Below are 12,051 nucleotides of genomic sequence, written 5' to 3'. Positions count from 1 at the left end.
ATGAAATAGCATGCGGATGCGATTTTTTTTCGCGGTTTTTGCCGCGAATTCGCATAGGTGAGGGTATATGCGAATTTAACCATGTCACTGCCTGTTTGAAGTTACATTGGTACCTATGCGAATTCGCTTGCGAATTCGCATGAAAATTCGCATACCATAGCCGCATGCGAATTTCCTATTAAATACATTAGCGGCGATTCGCATGCATTCCACTCGCAGGCGAATTCGTTGGCTCTTTTGTGCGTCTTTTTACCGCTGAAAAAAACGCACCTCAACAACGCTACAGTGGAAACAGGCCCATCCACTTGCATTACATGTGCGAATCCGCATGCGTTGGACGCATGCGGATTCGCGATAGTGGAAACGAGCCCTTAATAAAAATGTCATATGTTGATGTGCTCCAGGACTTAACGTATAGCGACTCAAGTCATTTAAAATGACATTTCTGAGCGATTGCACATAATAAAGTCTCATGCGAAAAGCAATCACTTCCTGTGAACAAAAATCAAACAATTTCACTAGAGGCCACATTGTGCTGAATTTGTGGGAATGCAAGTTTATTTATAGCATTTATTCATATGGGCACAAATAATGGTCTATATTTAAAGCACACCTGAGGGGAAAGGTATATGGGGGCCGCCATATTTATTTCCTTAAACAATGCACATTGCCTGGCTGTCCTGCTGATCCTCTGCTTCTAAGGGCCCGTTTCCACTATCGCGAATCTGCATGCGTTTCCTGCATGCAGATTCGCACAGCCAATACAAGTGGATGGGCCTGTTTCCACTTGTCAGTTTTGCTGTGCGTTTTTCTGTGCAGGATTTTTCTGCACGGCAGAGCCCTCAGAATTCGCCTGCGTGTGGAATGCAGGCGAATCGCACACAATATATTTAATAGGGAAATCGCATGCGTGTTCCCCATGCAGTTTTTGCCGTGAATTCGCATGCGAATTCGCATAGGTACCAATGTTAATTCACACAGGCAGTGACATGGTTAAAATCGCATATACCCTCACCTATGCGAATTCGCATGCGAATTTGCTGCAAAAAACGCATGCGATTTCATCAGCGGTGGAATCCAGGCAATTCCGCACCGCAATAGTGGAAACGAGCCCTAATACTTTCAGCCATAGACTCTGAACAAGCATGCAGTAGGTCAGATGCTCTAACTGACGGTGAACCTGAACTCAGAACTTCCTTTCTGCTATTAAAGATAAGCAACAGCATAATAACCTTTAAAGAAAGACATTTCTTCATTACAGGTGATACAATCCTGCAATAAATCTGCAGTGTGTCTACTTCCTGCTTTCAAGGAAGCAGGCATATTAACATCCTGTGTTTACCAGTTAGATGCTCTGCTGTGGCAGCCAGCTGACTCCGCAAATTACAACTTGTGATTAGTCACAGATGAGGGGGAATTACACAGAATAAACTCTGTAAATACATACAGGGTGGATTTCTATACGCTTTCTATTTGTCCTGTGCAAGAGTTCAGGTCCACTTGAAGTGTGACTGCATTAACTGCATGCTTGTTTCATGTGTGTGATCCAGACACTACTGCAGCCAAAGATCAGCAGAGCAGCCAGGCAATGGGCATTGTTTAAAATAAATATGGCAGCCTCCATATCCCTCTCACTTCAGTTGCCCTTTAACATGTGACAACTGACAGCTGTGCGGATGAGATAATCGCTCACTACTGCTGAATATAGCAGCAAATGATCCAAGCAAAGCTGCCCATCTCACAAGACTAGTAGAAGAAGAAGAAAAGGATTCAAGGGAACCTAAACTGAGAAGAATATGGATTTTTCCTTTTAAAATACCAGTTGCCTGACTCCCCTGCTGATCCTGTGTCTCTAACACTCTCAGCCACAGCCCCTCAACAAGCATGCAGATCAGGTGCTCTGACTGAAGGCAGACTGGATTAGCTGCATGCTTGTTTCAGGTGTGTGATTCAGCCACTACTGCAGCCAATGTGATCAGCAGGACAGCCAGGCAACTGGTATTGTTTAAAAGGAGACATTAATATCCCTCTCAGTTAAGGTTCCCTTTAAGATGAAATGGTGCCCTAGGCAAGATAGCAGTTTTTGCCAACCACTGATGATCACCTTTCTTTTTTAATAAGATTTGGTGGGGCTAGCATCCACCAGGCCCTTAGACTCCCTCCAGGCCCTAGGAAACTGCCTTGGATTGCCTTGTGGATGATCCGGCTCTGATTAGAAGCAGCTTTATGTACCATCAGCTAGAGGTAAACACAAGGGGATATTAGGAACACATCTTAGGCCCCGCTCACAGTGTAATGGCCGCTGTATTTTTTAAGTTTTCACTGTTTCATTGTCTCTGCTCAATGAAACCTTCATTGAAATATGCCAGAGCTATTGACCTTTTATCTCTTTCCTGCTCTCAGAAGCCATTTACTGACAGGAAAGTGTTTTATGGCTGTAATGACTTATCAGTGAGGGTTACACTATAGTCTAACCCAGTCCCGATCTGGATAGAAACTGTCACTTGCATACCTGATATTTAATGCTTTCAGGCAGAGAAAGAAAAAAAGGAACACAGTATAGTTATTTGTGTGCTTGGCACTGTACATACACACGTCTATCTCATCATGTCACATGTCACCTCGGGTATCCTTTAACTGGCACAGTGAAGCTCATTTTTCATTGACTGTATGCTTCTCTGTACTGTATGCTTTTCTGTTTGCGACGCAACATGGCCGTAACCTGCAATACAACTTTTTTATTCTGTAGCAATGCATTCCTGTTATACATGCATTCCGGTGTTGCACTGTGAACCTAACTCTAACAGTTTAGCACAACAAGTACTGTAAAATCATCAGGGGTGAGTTTAGATAAAATGATTTGGGCTTAGTGTGTACCTGGTAAACAGCCACTTCTATAAAGGAGTTCACATCCTAATTAAAGGACAACTGAATTCAGAAGGACATGGAGGCTGACATGTTTATTTCCATTTAAACAATACAAGTTGCCTGGCAGCCCTGCTGATCTATTTAGCTGCAGTCGTTTCTGAATCACACCAGAGACAAGTGTGCAGCCAATCCTATCAGATCTGACAATAATGTCAGAAACGCCTGATCTGCTGCATGCTTGTTCAGGGTCTATGTCTAAATTTATTAGAGGCAGAGGATCAGCAAGATTGCCAGGTAACTGGTATTGCTTAAATGACAATAAATATGGCAGCCTCAATATCCCTCTCACTTCAGTTGTCCTTTAACCTGTTAAATACTGCTGAGGTCAATTATTTTGCAATTATACTGTCACTGACACAGTGTAACCAATCATCATACAAGACAAATAACATTTATATCACACTTTTCTCCAGGCGGACTCAAAGCACCAGAACTGCAGCCACTAGGACACGCTCTATAGGCAGTAGCAGTGTTAGGGAGACTTGCCTAAGGTCTCCTACTGAATAGGTGCTGGCTTACTGAACAGACAGAGCTGAGATTCGAACCCTGGTCTCCTGTGTCAGAGGCAGAGCCCTTATTCATTACACCATCCAGCCACCCAGCCACCATACAGTCGTTGCTAAACTAAATCCCCATACTCACTGTTAGGTGGATCGGTGAACGCTCAGCGGCCTAATGAAAAAGCGCTCCCTGATCCATCTTCCTACCCATGGGAACACGCAACAGCACACAACGGGCGCAAACGAGAGTTCAAACAATCGCGCCACTTTGCGTGGAGTCATCAGAGATCTTAAAGATCCGATCCGCCGTGACGGTAGTTAACGATGCATGTCACAAAGTGTCCTTTGCCTAATCACACACGCGTACCTACGTCACACGATCGTGGAAATGATCGCAAAAAATAGTCGGCTGTGGGAAAAAATCGTTCTAAACATCGCAACGTGGGTTGTTAGCTTTAGGCTGCCGTGTGCCTGGCACGATCCTGCCAGCAGCGCCCCACAATCTGGGCCCTGCGGACCTGCGACGCCTATCCTGGCACCGTGCCAGCCTGAATCATTCACTCTGACATTTATATTTACAGTACACCCGTTACAGTCACTTACCCGTAACAGGTAAACCGCCAGCAAAATCCTAAAGACATCCTGCATGGTGGGAAAAAATAAGTCATAAGTTTTTGTTAAAAAGTTTCCTCTAGCAGAGCGAGCGAGCCAGCGTAACTTCCACACAGTGCAGTCCACACACTGGGAAATGCCAATCTCGTGATGTGTGACCCCGCCCCCCTCTGTGCGTGACATCATGTACTGTACATGCACACGCCTCTGTGGGAAGGGGGAGAGCTGTCACAAGGTAGCAGGCTGAACTTCCTATGTCCTGAAGATCTGTCACTGTTGGCTGCTGAATTTTACATGACAATAAGGGCTCTTTCACATGGGCAGCTGAAGGCCCAGTGCACACCAAAAACCTCTAGCAGATCCGCAAAACACTAGGGGCTCGATTCACAAAGCGGTGCTAACCTAGTTAGAGACTTTAGGCGTGATAACCATTACACCACGCTGGTGAAAAGCCAGTTTAGGCGTGATAAGTTTAGGCGTGATAAGTTTAGGTGTGATAAGTTTAGGCGTGATAAGTTTAGATAAGTGTAGATAGCGTGCAAAGTCCCGCACGCAAAGCAGCGCCATTAAACTCTATGCAAAGTGCACCAGACTTTGCTAGCGCAAAACTTTTGATCAGCTGTGCACTACGGTGCTAACGCAGTTGGTGCTTAAACTTATCACACCTAAACTTATCATGCCTAAACCTATCACACCTAAACTTATCACACCTAAACTTATCACGCCTAAACTTATCATGCCTAAACCTATCACACCTAAACTTATCACACCTAAACTTATCATACCTAAATTTATCATACCTAAACTGAGTTTAGGCGTGATAAAGGGCTTTTCACTAGCGTGCTAACTGTTAGCACCGCTTTGTGAATCAGGCCCTAGATGTTTTTGGAGCAGATTTTCAGAGCGATTCTAGGCATTTTTAGGCCCCATTCACACTAGAGTGCTTTTCAGGCGATTTCACCACGGCTGGAAATCGCTAGCGTTTTGAAAAACTTGTGTACAATGAAAGTATATTGAAGTGTTCTCATCGAAGCGATTTGCTGAAACGCAGATTCGTAGCCTGCAGCATTTTCTGAGCGATTCTGCAGGCTTCTATTGATCTAGAAATCGCAAAACGCTAATCGCTGAAAAAGCACAGGAAAAACGATTTCTACACAGTGAAAAATCGCTAGGAAAATACGCCAGAAAATCGCTCAGCGTTTGCGATTTCTAGTGTGAATGGGTCCTTATAGAGATTTTCTAAACATGCCTAGCGTTTTTTGGAGCGTTTTTTGTGCAGCAGATTTCATGTATTGTTACTGAACAGCTACTGTAACAAAAACGCCTGGAAAACCGCTCTGATCTAGCGCTTTTCCAGAGCAGTTTGAGCTTTTCCTATAACATTGAGGCAGAATCGCTTCTGCAACCCGCAAAAATGCTGCAGGAGCCACGTTTGCGGTTTGCTGAAAACCTCAATCCCATTGAGATACATTAGCCAAGCGTTTTTACAGGCGGCAGCGGTTTTGAAAACACTACCAAAAATGCTTGGTGCGCACAGCAAGCAGTTACCAGGCAGCAGCAAGCAGTTACCAGGCAGCAGTTTCATTCCCATTGACTTTCATTATGTGCGTTTTTGAATATAATCAGAGTTGCTCGTAAACTACGCCAGCGCGAATCTACGCATTGTAGTACGCAACTACGCGTCGTAGTTCGTAGGCGAAGTTTAAGAACTACACTTACGCATTTCTGCGTAGTCGTATTCCCGCTATGCGTAGCTTCGCCCGCTACGCGTAGTTGACGTATGTATTGCGAAGTCAACTACGCGTGCGGTAACTGCATTGATATGGGTCATTGCGCATGCGCAGAAATTTTATTGCCCTTTGTACGCATACAATTTCGCATTGGATGTTGGAATGTATGCTTATATTAGTTTGTGTATGCGCATAGTTAGCAGATTATTGCGGAAATTTTTCCGCATAAGGGCATAAGCGGTCGCATCAACTACGCTACGCAATACGTGAAGCTTGCGTATTTTAATGCGTAGTCTACGGTATGCTAACGTAGCGAAGTGGCTGATTTCGGAGCCGTAGATTGCGAAGCGTATTTGCGTAAAAATACGCGTAGTTCCAGCGTAGCGAAGTTGGCTGCCTACGACCATCCCTGAATATAATGCAACAAAACCAACGTTTTTAAAAAAGCACGCATAGGAAACGCATATGTGTTTTTTCAGGTGGCCCATAGACTTCCATTAGCGGTAAAAACGCAGCGTTTCTGCTAAGTGAGCACCTAGCCTGAGGCTGAATCACCTCAGAAATGCAGAATTTATGTTTAGGAATACATCACATCGCTCCGCTCCGCTGCGATTCATCCATGGGCAGCACGGTGGTGTAGTGGGCAGCGCTCTCACCTTGCAGCGCTGGGTCCCTGGTTCATCTCCCAGCCAGGTCAACATCTGCAATGAGTTTGTATGTTCTCCCCGTTTCTGCGTGGGTGCCGCTTTGAGTCCGCCAGGAGAAAAGCGCGATATAAATGTTATTTGTCTTGTCTTGTCTTCCTCCGGGCACTCCGGTTTCCTCCCACATCCCAAAAATAGTACAGATAAGTTAATTGACTTCACCCTAAAATTGGCCCTAGACTATGATACATACACTACACGATACATATACATACGACTATGGTAGGGACTAGATTGTGAGCCCCTCTGAGGGACAGTCAGTTAGTGACAAGACAATATACTGTATACTATGTACAGCGCTGCGGAAGATGTCGGCGCTATATAAATACTAAATAATAAAATACATTAGCCAAGCGCTTTCCAAAGCGCTAGTGTTTTGAAAAGCACACAGAAGCTATTTAGGTGTTTGCTAGCCCTCAAAAAGTCTTTTCACTGCCTATCAACTGCTCGTGTGAAAAGGCCCTAACAGACTGCTCGTGTGAAAAGGCCCTAACAGACTGCTCGTGTGAAAAGGCCCTAACAGACTGCTTGTGTGAAAAGGCCCTAACAGACTGCTTGTGTGAAAAGGCCCTAACAGACTGCTTGTGTGAAAAGGCCCTAACAGACTGCTTGTGTGAAAAGGCCCTAACAGACTGCTTGTGTGAAAAGGCCCTAACAGACTGCTTGTGTGAAAAGGCCCTAACAGACTGCTTGTGTGAAAAGGCCCTAACAGACTGCTTGTGTGAAAAGGCCCTAACAGACTGCTTGTGTGAAAAGGCCCTAACAGAAGTGAATTGCAGATTACACAGAGATAAATGTATATGGGCCTTTTTTGCATTAGCAGATCAGAATCTCAAAGCGCATGCAGTTTACAAATCGCCTATAAAATAGAAATCACAGAACACCATTTCCATTTGATTTTTTTTGGAAATGCAATCGAATTCTTACCATATTCTGATCACGATGACACTTGACACTGGCCTTTCTGATTCCTTGATTGCAAGCGAAACTTTCTGTAAAAAAAAAAAAAATGATGCGTTTGCATTTTGCAACTACTGTGGAACAGAGCCCTAAAGGACACATGAAGTGAATGGGATACGGGGGCTGCCATATTTATTTCCTTTTAAAGAGAGTTTGAAGCCTAAGGCTGGTTTCACAGTGGGACGTTACAGGCGCACGTTAGAGCAGCCTGTAACGCAGCCCACCGCACAGCAATGAAAAATCAATGAGGCTGTTCACAGTGCGGACGTTGCGTTACAGTGTAACGCTGCGTCACAAGACAACGTACTGCATGCAGTACTTTGTAAGCGGCAGAGCCGCGTTAGACTGTTTGCACATGCTCAGTCAGGTTGGGGAGGAGCAGAGAGCGGCCAGGCACATGGCTAATTAATATTCACTGCACTCAGTGACGTGCAGTGTTTACTTCCTGGAGCGGCCGCCCTGTGCGGCGATTGGCCGGGCGGGACCACGTGATGCCGCATGCGTCCAAAAGTGCGCATCACGGACGCCAGAGTGAGCTGCACAACGCGGCTCACTCTGACGTCCACATCAGAGAGCACCAGGCCTTGCGTTAGGGGCACGTTATGCGACCATAACGTCCCCTAAAACGCAACGTCCTGGTGGGAAACCAGCAGTATAAGAGGCTAACGATTATCAGGACAGCCAGGCAATATGGAAGTTGCCATATTTATTTCCTTTTTAGCAATACCAGTTACCTGGCAGCCCTGCTGCTCCTCTGCCTCTAATACTTTCAGCCATAGACCCTGAACAAGCATGCAGCAGATCAGGTGTTTCTGACATTATTGTCAGATCTGGCAAGATTAGCTGCATGCTTGTTTCTGGTGTTATTCAGATACTACTGCACAGAAATAAAGGAGGGGGGCCAGGAGGCGGCAACCGGGAGCGAGGGGGGTGGGCGGGATGCCGCATGGGGAAGTGGCGTCATGGGCGAAAGGGCCCTGTTAGGATAGCGATTTTCAGGAAGAACCCAGCCCGGAAGCAGCATGCTTTATAAGGCCAGCGATGTAAATACCTCTATCTCATGTGAATGTGATAATAACATCTATAAATGTTTATTAGTAGGGAGTAGTACAAGGGAAACGGGAGAAAAAGGGAGGTTGACATATTTATTTCCATCCAAGCAATACCAGTTGCCGGGCTGTCCTGCTGATCCTCTGCCTCTAATACTATTAGCCATAGCCCCTGAACAAGCATGCAGCAGATCAGAGCACCAGCTCTGACTGAAGTGTGGCTGGATTAGCTCCATACTTGTTTCAGGGTTTTGATTCAGACACTACTGCAGCCAAAGATCAGTAGAACAGCCAGGGAACTGGTATTGCTTAACAGGAAATAAATATGTCAGCCTCCTTATCCATCTCGCTACAGTTGTCCTTTAATGATTGAGTTGTTGTCCTTTCTTGGAAGAAGCGATCTTTGTCCGGCTCGGGCCGCAGAGAGCGCTGGAGGAATGTCTGGAGGCGATCAGACAACAATAAGTCCCACATCATCACATATCACAGTTCATATCAGGAGAGCAAAGTCCAGATAATACTCCGCTATTCATAGACTGCAGAAATCAGCCGCAGCTACAAGGACCAGAGTGCGGGGGGCGGGGCCTGATCTCCGGGGTCTCTGGCTGGCGTACTTGCTAAAAGGGCACACAAAATAGCTGCTAAATTTACAGATAAACCGCTATTTTGCAGTCTAAATTCTGATAGTAAAATATTGGTGAATGATACCGATATTTTACTACAGCTAAACCCAGAGCCGGATCATCCACAAGCAAACCTAGGCAGTTGCCTAGGGCCTGGAGAGAATCTAGGGGCCTGGTGGATGCTCACCCCTACCAAAGCTTACTAAAAAAGCCAGGTGACCATCAGTGGTGGGCAAAAATTACTATCTTGCCTAGGGCACCATTTCATCTTAATCCATTCTGGATAAACCTAAAACACTATTTTCACACAGCACCCTCCCACCTCTGATGTCTGAACTCTAACCAACCTCCCACATGCCTAACCCTAACTATCCCCCTCAGGCAATGCCTAACCCTAACCCACCCCCCTCCGATACCTAACCCTAACCAACCCCCAGCCAATGCCTAACCCTAACCCCCCACCACCACCGATACCTAATCCTAACTATCCCCCCAGCCAATGCCTAACCCTAACCAACCTCCTCCAATACCTAACCCTAACTACCCCCCAGCCAATGCCTAACCCTAACCAGCCCGCTCTAATGTCTAACCCTAACTAACCTCCCTCCAATACCTAACCCTAACCCCCCACCACCACCGATACCTAATCCTAACTATCCCCCCAGCCAATGCCTAACCCTAACCAACCTCCTCCAATACCTAACCCTAACTATCCCCCAGCCAATGCCTAACCCTAACCCACCCCCCTCCGATACCTAACCCTAACCAACCCCCAGCCAATGCCTAACCCTAACCCCCCACCACCACCGATACCTAATCCTAACTATCCCCCCAGCCAATGCCTAACCCTAACCAACCTCCTCCAATACCTAACCCTAACTATCCCCCAGCCAATGCCTAACCCTAACCCACCCCCCTCCGATACCTAACCCTAACCAACCCCCAGCCAATGCCTAACCCTAACCCCCCACCACCACCGATACCTAATCCTAACTATCCCCCCAGCCAATGCCTAACCCTAACCAACCTCCTCCAATACCTAACCCTAACTACCCCCCAGCCAATGCCTAACCCTAACCAGCCCGCTCTAATGTCTAACCCTAACTAACCTCCCTCCAATACCTAACCCTAACCACCCCAGCGAGTACCTCACCTTAATCAACCCCTTCCAATACCTAACCCTAACCAACCCCAGCCAATGCCTAACCCTAACTAACCTCCCTCCAATACCTAACCCTAACCACCCCAGCGAGTGCCTCACCTTAATCAACCCCTTCCAATACCTAACCCTAACCAACCCCAGCCAATGCCTAACCCTAACTAACCTCCCTCCAATACCTAACCCTAACCACCCCAGCGAGTGTCTCACCTTAATCAACCCCTTCCAATACCTAACCCTAACCAACCCCAGCCAATGCCTAACCCTAACTAACGTCCCTCTAATACCTAACCCTAACTACTCCGCAGCCAATGCCTAACCCTAACCAACCCCTTCTGACACCTAACCCTAACTACCCCCAGCCAATGCCTAACCCTAACTAAACCAACTCCAATGCCTAACCCTAACTAACCTCCCTCCGATACCTAACTGCAGGAGGAAGCTCCAGGTATAGAACTGCATTTTTTTTTTTACTCGTCTCAGGATCTCTTTCAGTATGTTTTTTTTTAATGAGATATACTTGCGTTCTTATTTTATTTTAAAGAGACTCTGTAACAACATTTTCAGTCTTATTTCTTCTATCCTATAAGTTCCTATACCTATTCTAATGTGATCTGGATTACTGCAGCCTTTTCCAGTTGCACTGTCTCTGTAATATATATGTGTGTGTATAAGTGTACAAATCGGACACTACAGATTCTCTTTAAAGAGACTCTGTAACTAGGAAAACGTCCCCTGGGGGGTACTCTCCTCGGAAGGGGGAAGCCTCCGGATCCTAATGAGGCTTCCCCCGTCCTCCTCTGTCCTACAGGGGTCTCGATGCAGCCCTCCGAACAGCGGCCCGACAGACCCGACAGCCTGTTCAATATTTACCTTTCCAGGCTCCAGCGGGGGCGCTGTTTCGGCTTTCGGAGACTTGCGCCTGCGCAGTAGAACGGATTCGACTGAGATCAGGTATTTCCGCATACTTCGGAGCACAGCTCCGCTACTGCGCCTGCACTGGAGCCGGGAAGGTAAATATTTACATCGATGACGTTCGGAGGGGCACAGTGGGACCCCTGTGGGACACAGGAGGACGGGGGAAGCCTCGATAGGATCCGAAGGCTTCCCCCTCCCGAGGTAAGTACTCCCCAGGGGCCGTTTTTCTCAGTACAGGTTTTCTTTAAGGACACGCTGCTCAATTATGATCTAAGATTTCTGAAATGCTACATACACACAGCTATTTTTCTACATTACTGTAAAACTTATTTATTTCCTGGGGGGAGTAGTGACAAGGTCTTGCCATGGGCACAAATAGGTCAGGGATGGGCCTGAAGGCTGTAAATTTAAAGTTCAAGTGATTGCGTCAGATGATAATAGCCTACAGTTAACATTCACATAAAGACACAATAGCAATTTCCTCCCTGCTGCTCCAAGGTGCGAGATTCAACATTTTACGTTCGCTTGTTTTGATGGAAGTAATTGCCTCACCTGATGACTGACATTAATTATGGATTACATTCTATTGGAAATTTTATTGCATTTCATGCACAGGAGGTAATATGGGGAGATCTGTTTTCCTATTATTATTAATAATAATTGTTATCCATTATAATCTGTAATAAGTACAGAAATTATAGCAAATAACTTCTGTATTTAGCATCATCTCACTCATTATTTTGGAAGGTATAGACAGAATAGGGGGCTGCACATGGATGTTACACATGGAGGAGGGGGGTGCATATGGGAAGAGAGGGGGCTGCTGTACATGGATGATACACATGGAAGAGGGGGATGCACATGGAAT

The 12,051-nt window shown here is 46.1% G+C and overlaps 1 protein-coding gene across 2 annotated transcripts in view; it reads right to left on the bottom strand.

The window, feature by feature from the left end:
• LOC137537571 (tumor necrosis factor receptor superfamily member 1A-like) overlaps positions 1 to 12,051 on the bottom strand; it is a 114,838-nt gene that overhangs the window by 82,909 nt on the left and 19,878 nt on the right. The window contains exon 2 of one of the 2 annotated variants that reach the window (XM_068259439.1): positions 7,402 to 7,466. In XM_068259439.1, the coding sequence (XP_068115540.1) occupies positions 7,402 to 7,404 (3 nt within the window). In that variant the 5' untranslated portion in view covers positions 7,405 to 7,466. Of the gene's footprint in view, positions 1 to 4,031; positions 4,166 to 7,401; positions 7,467 to 12,051 lie in introns of those variants that run through there. The other variant, XM_068259438.1, reaches the window with a different exon arrangement.

Source organism: Hyperolius riggenbachi, chromosome 11 (genome assembly GCF_040937935.1).
Source record: "Hyperolius riggenbachi isolate aHypRig1 chromosome 11, aHypRig1.pri, whole genome shotgun sequence".
Lineage (NCBI taxonomy): Eukaryota > Metazoa > Chordata > Amphibia > Anura > Hyperoliidae > Hyperolius > Hyperolius riggenbachi.
Note: the sequence above shows the minus strand (reverse complement) of the source record. Positions and strands in the feature narration are given on the sequence as shown.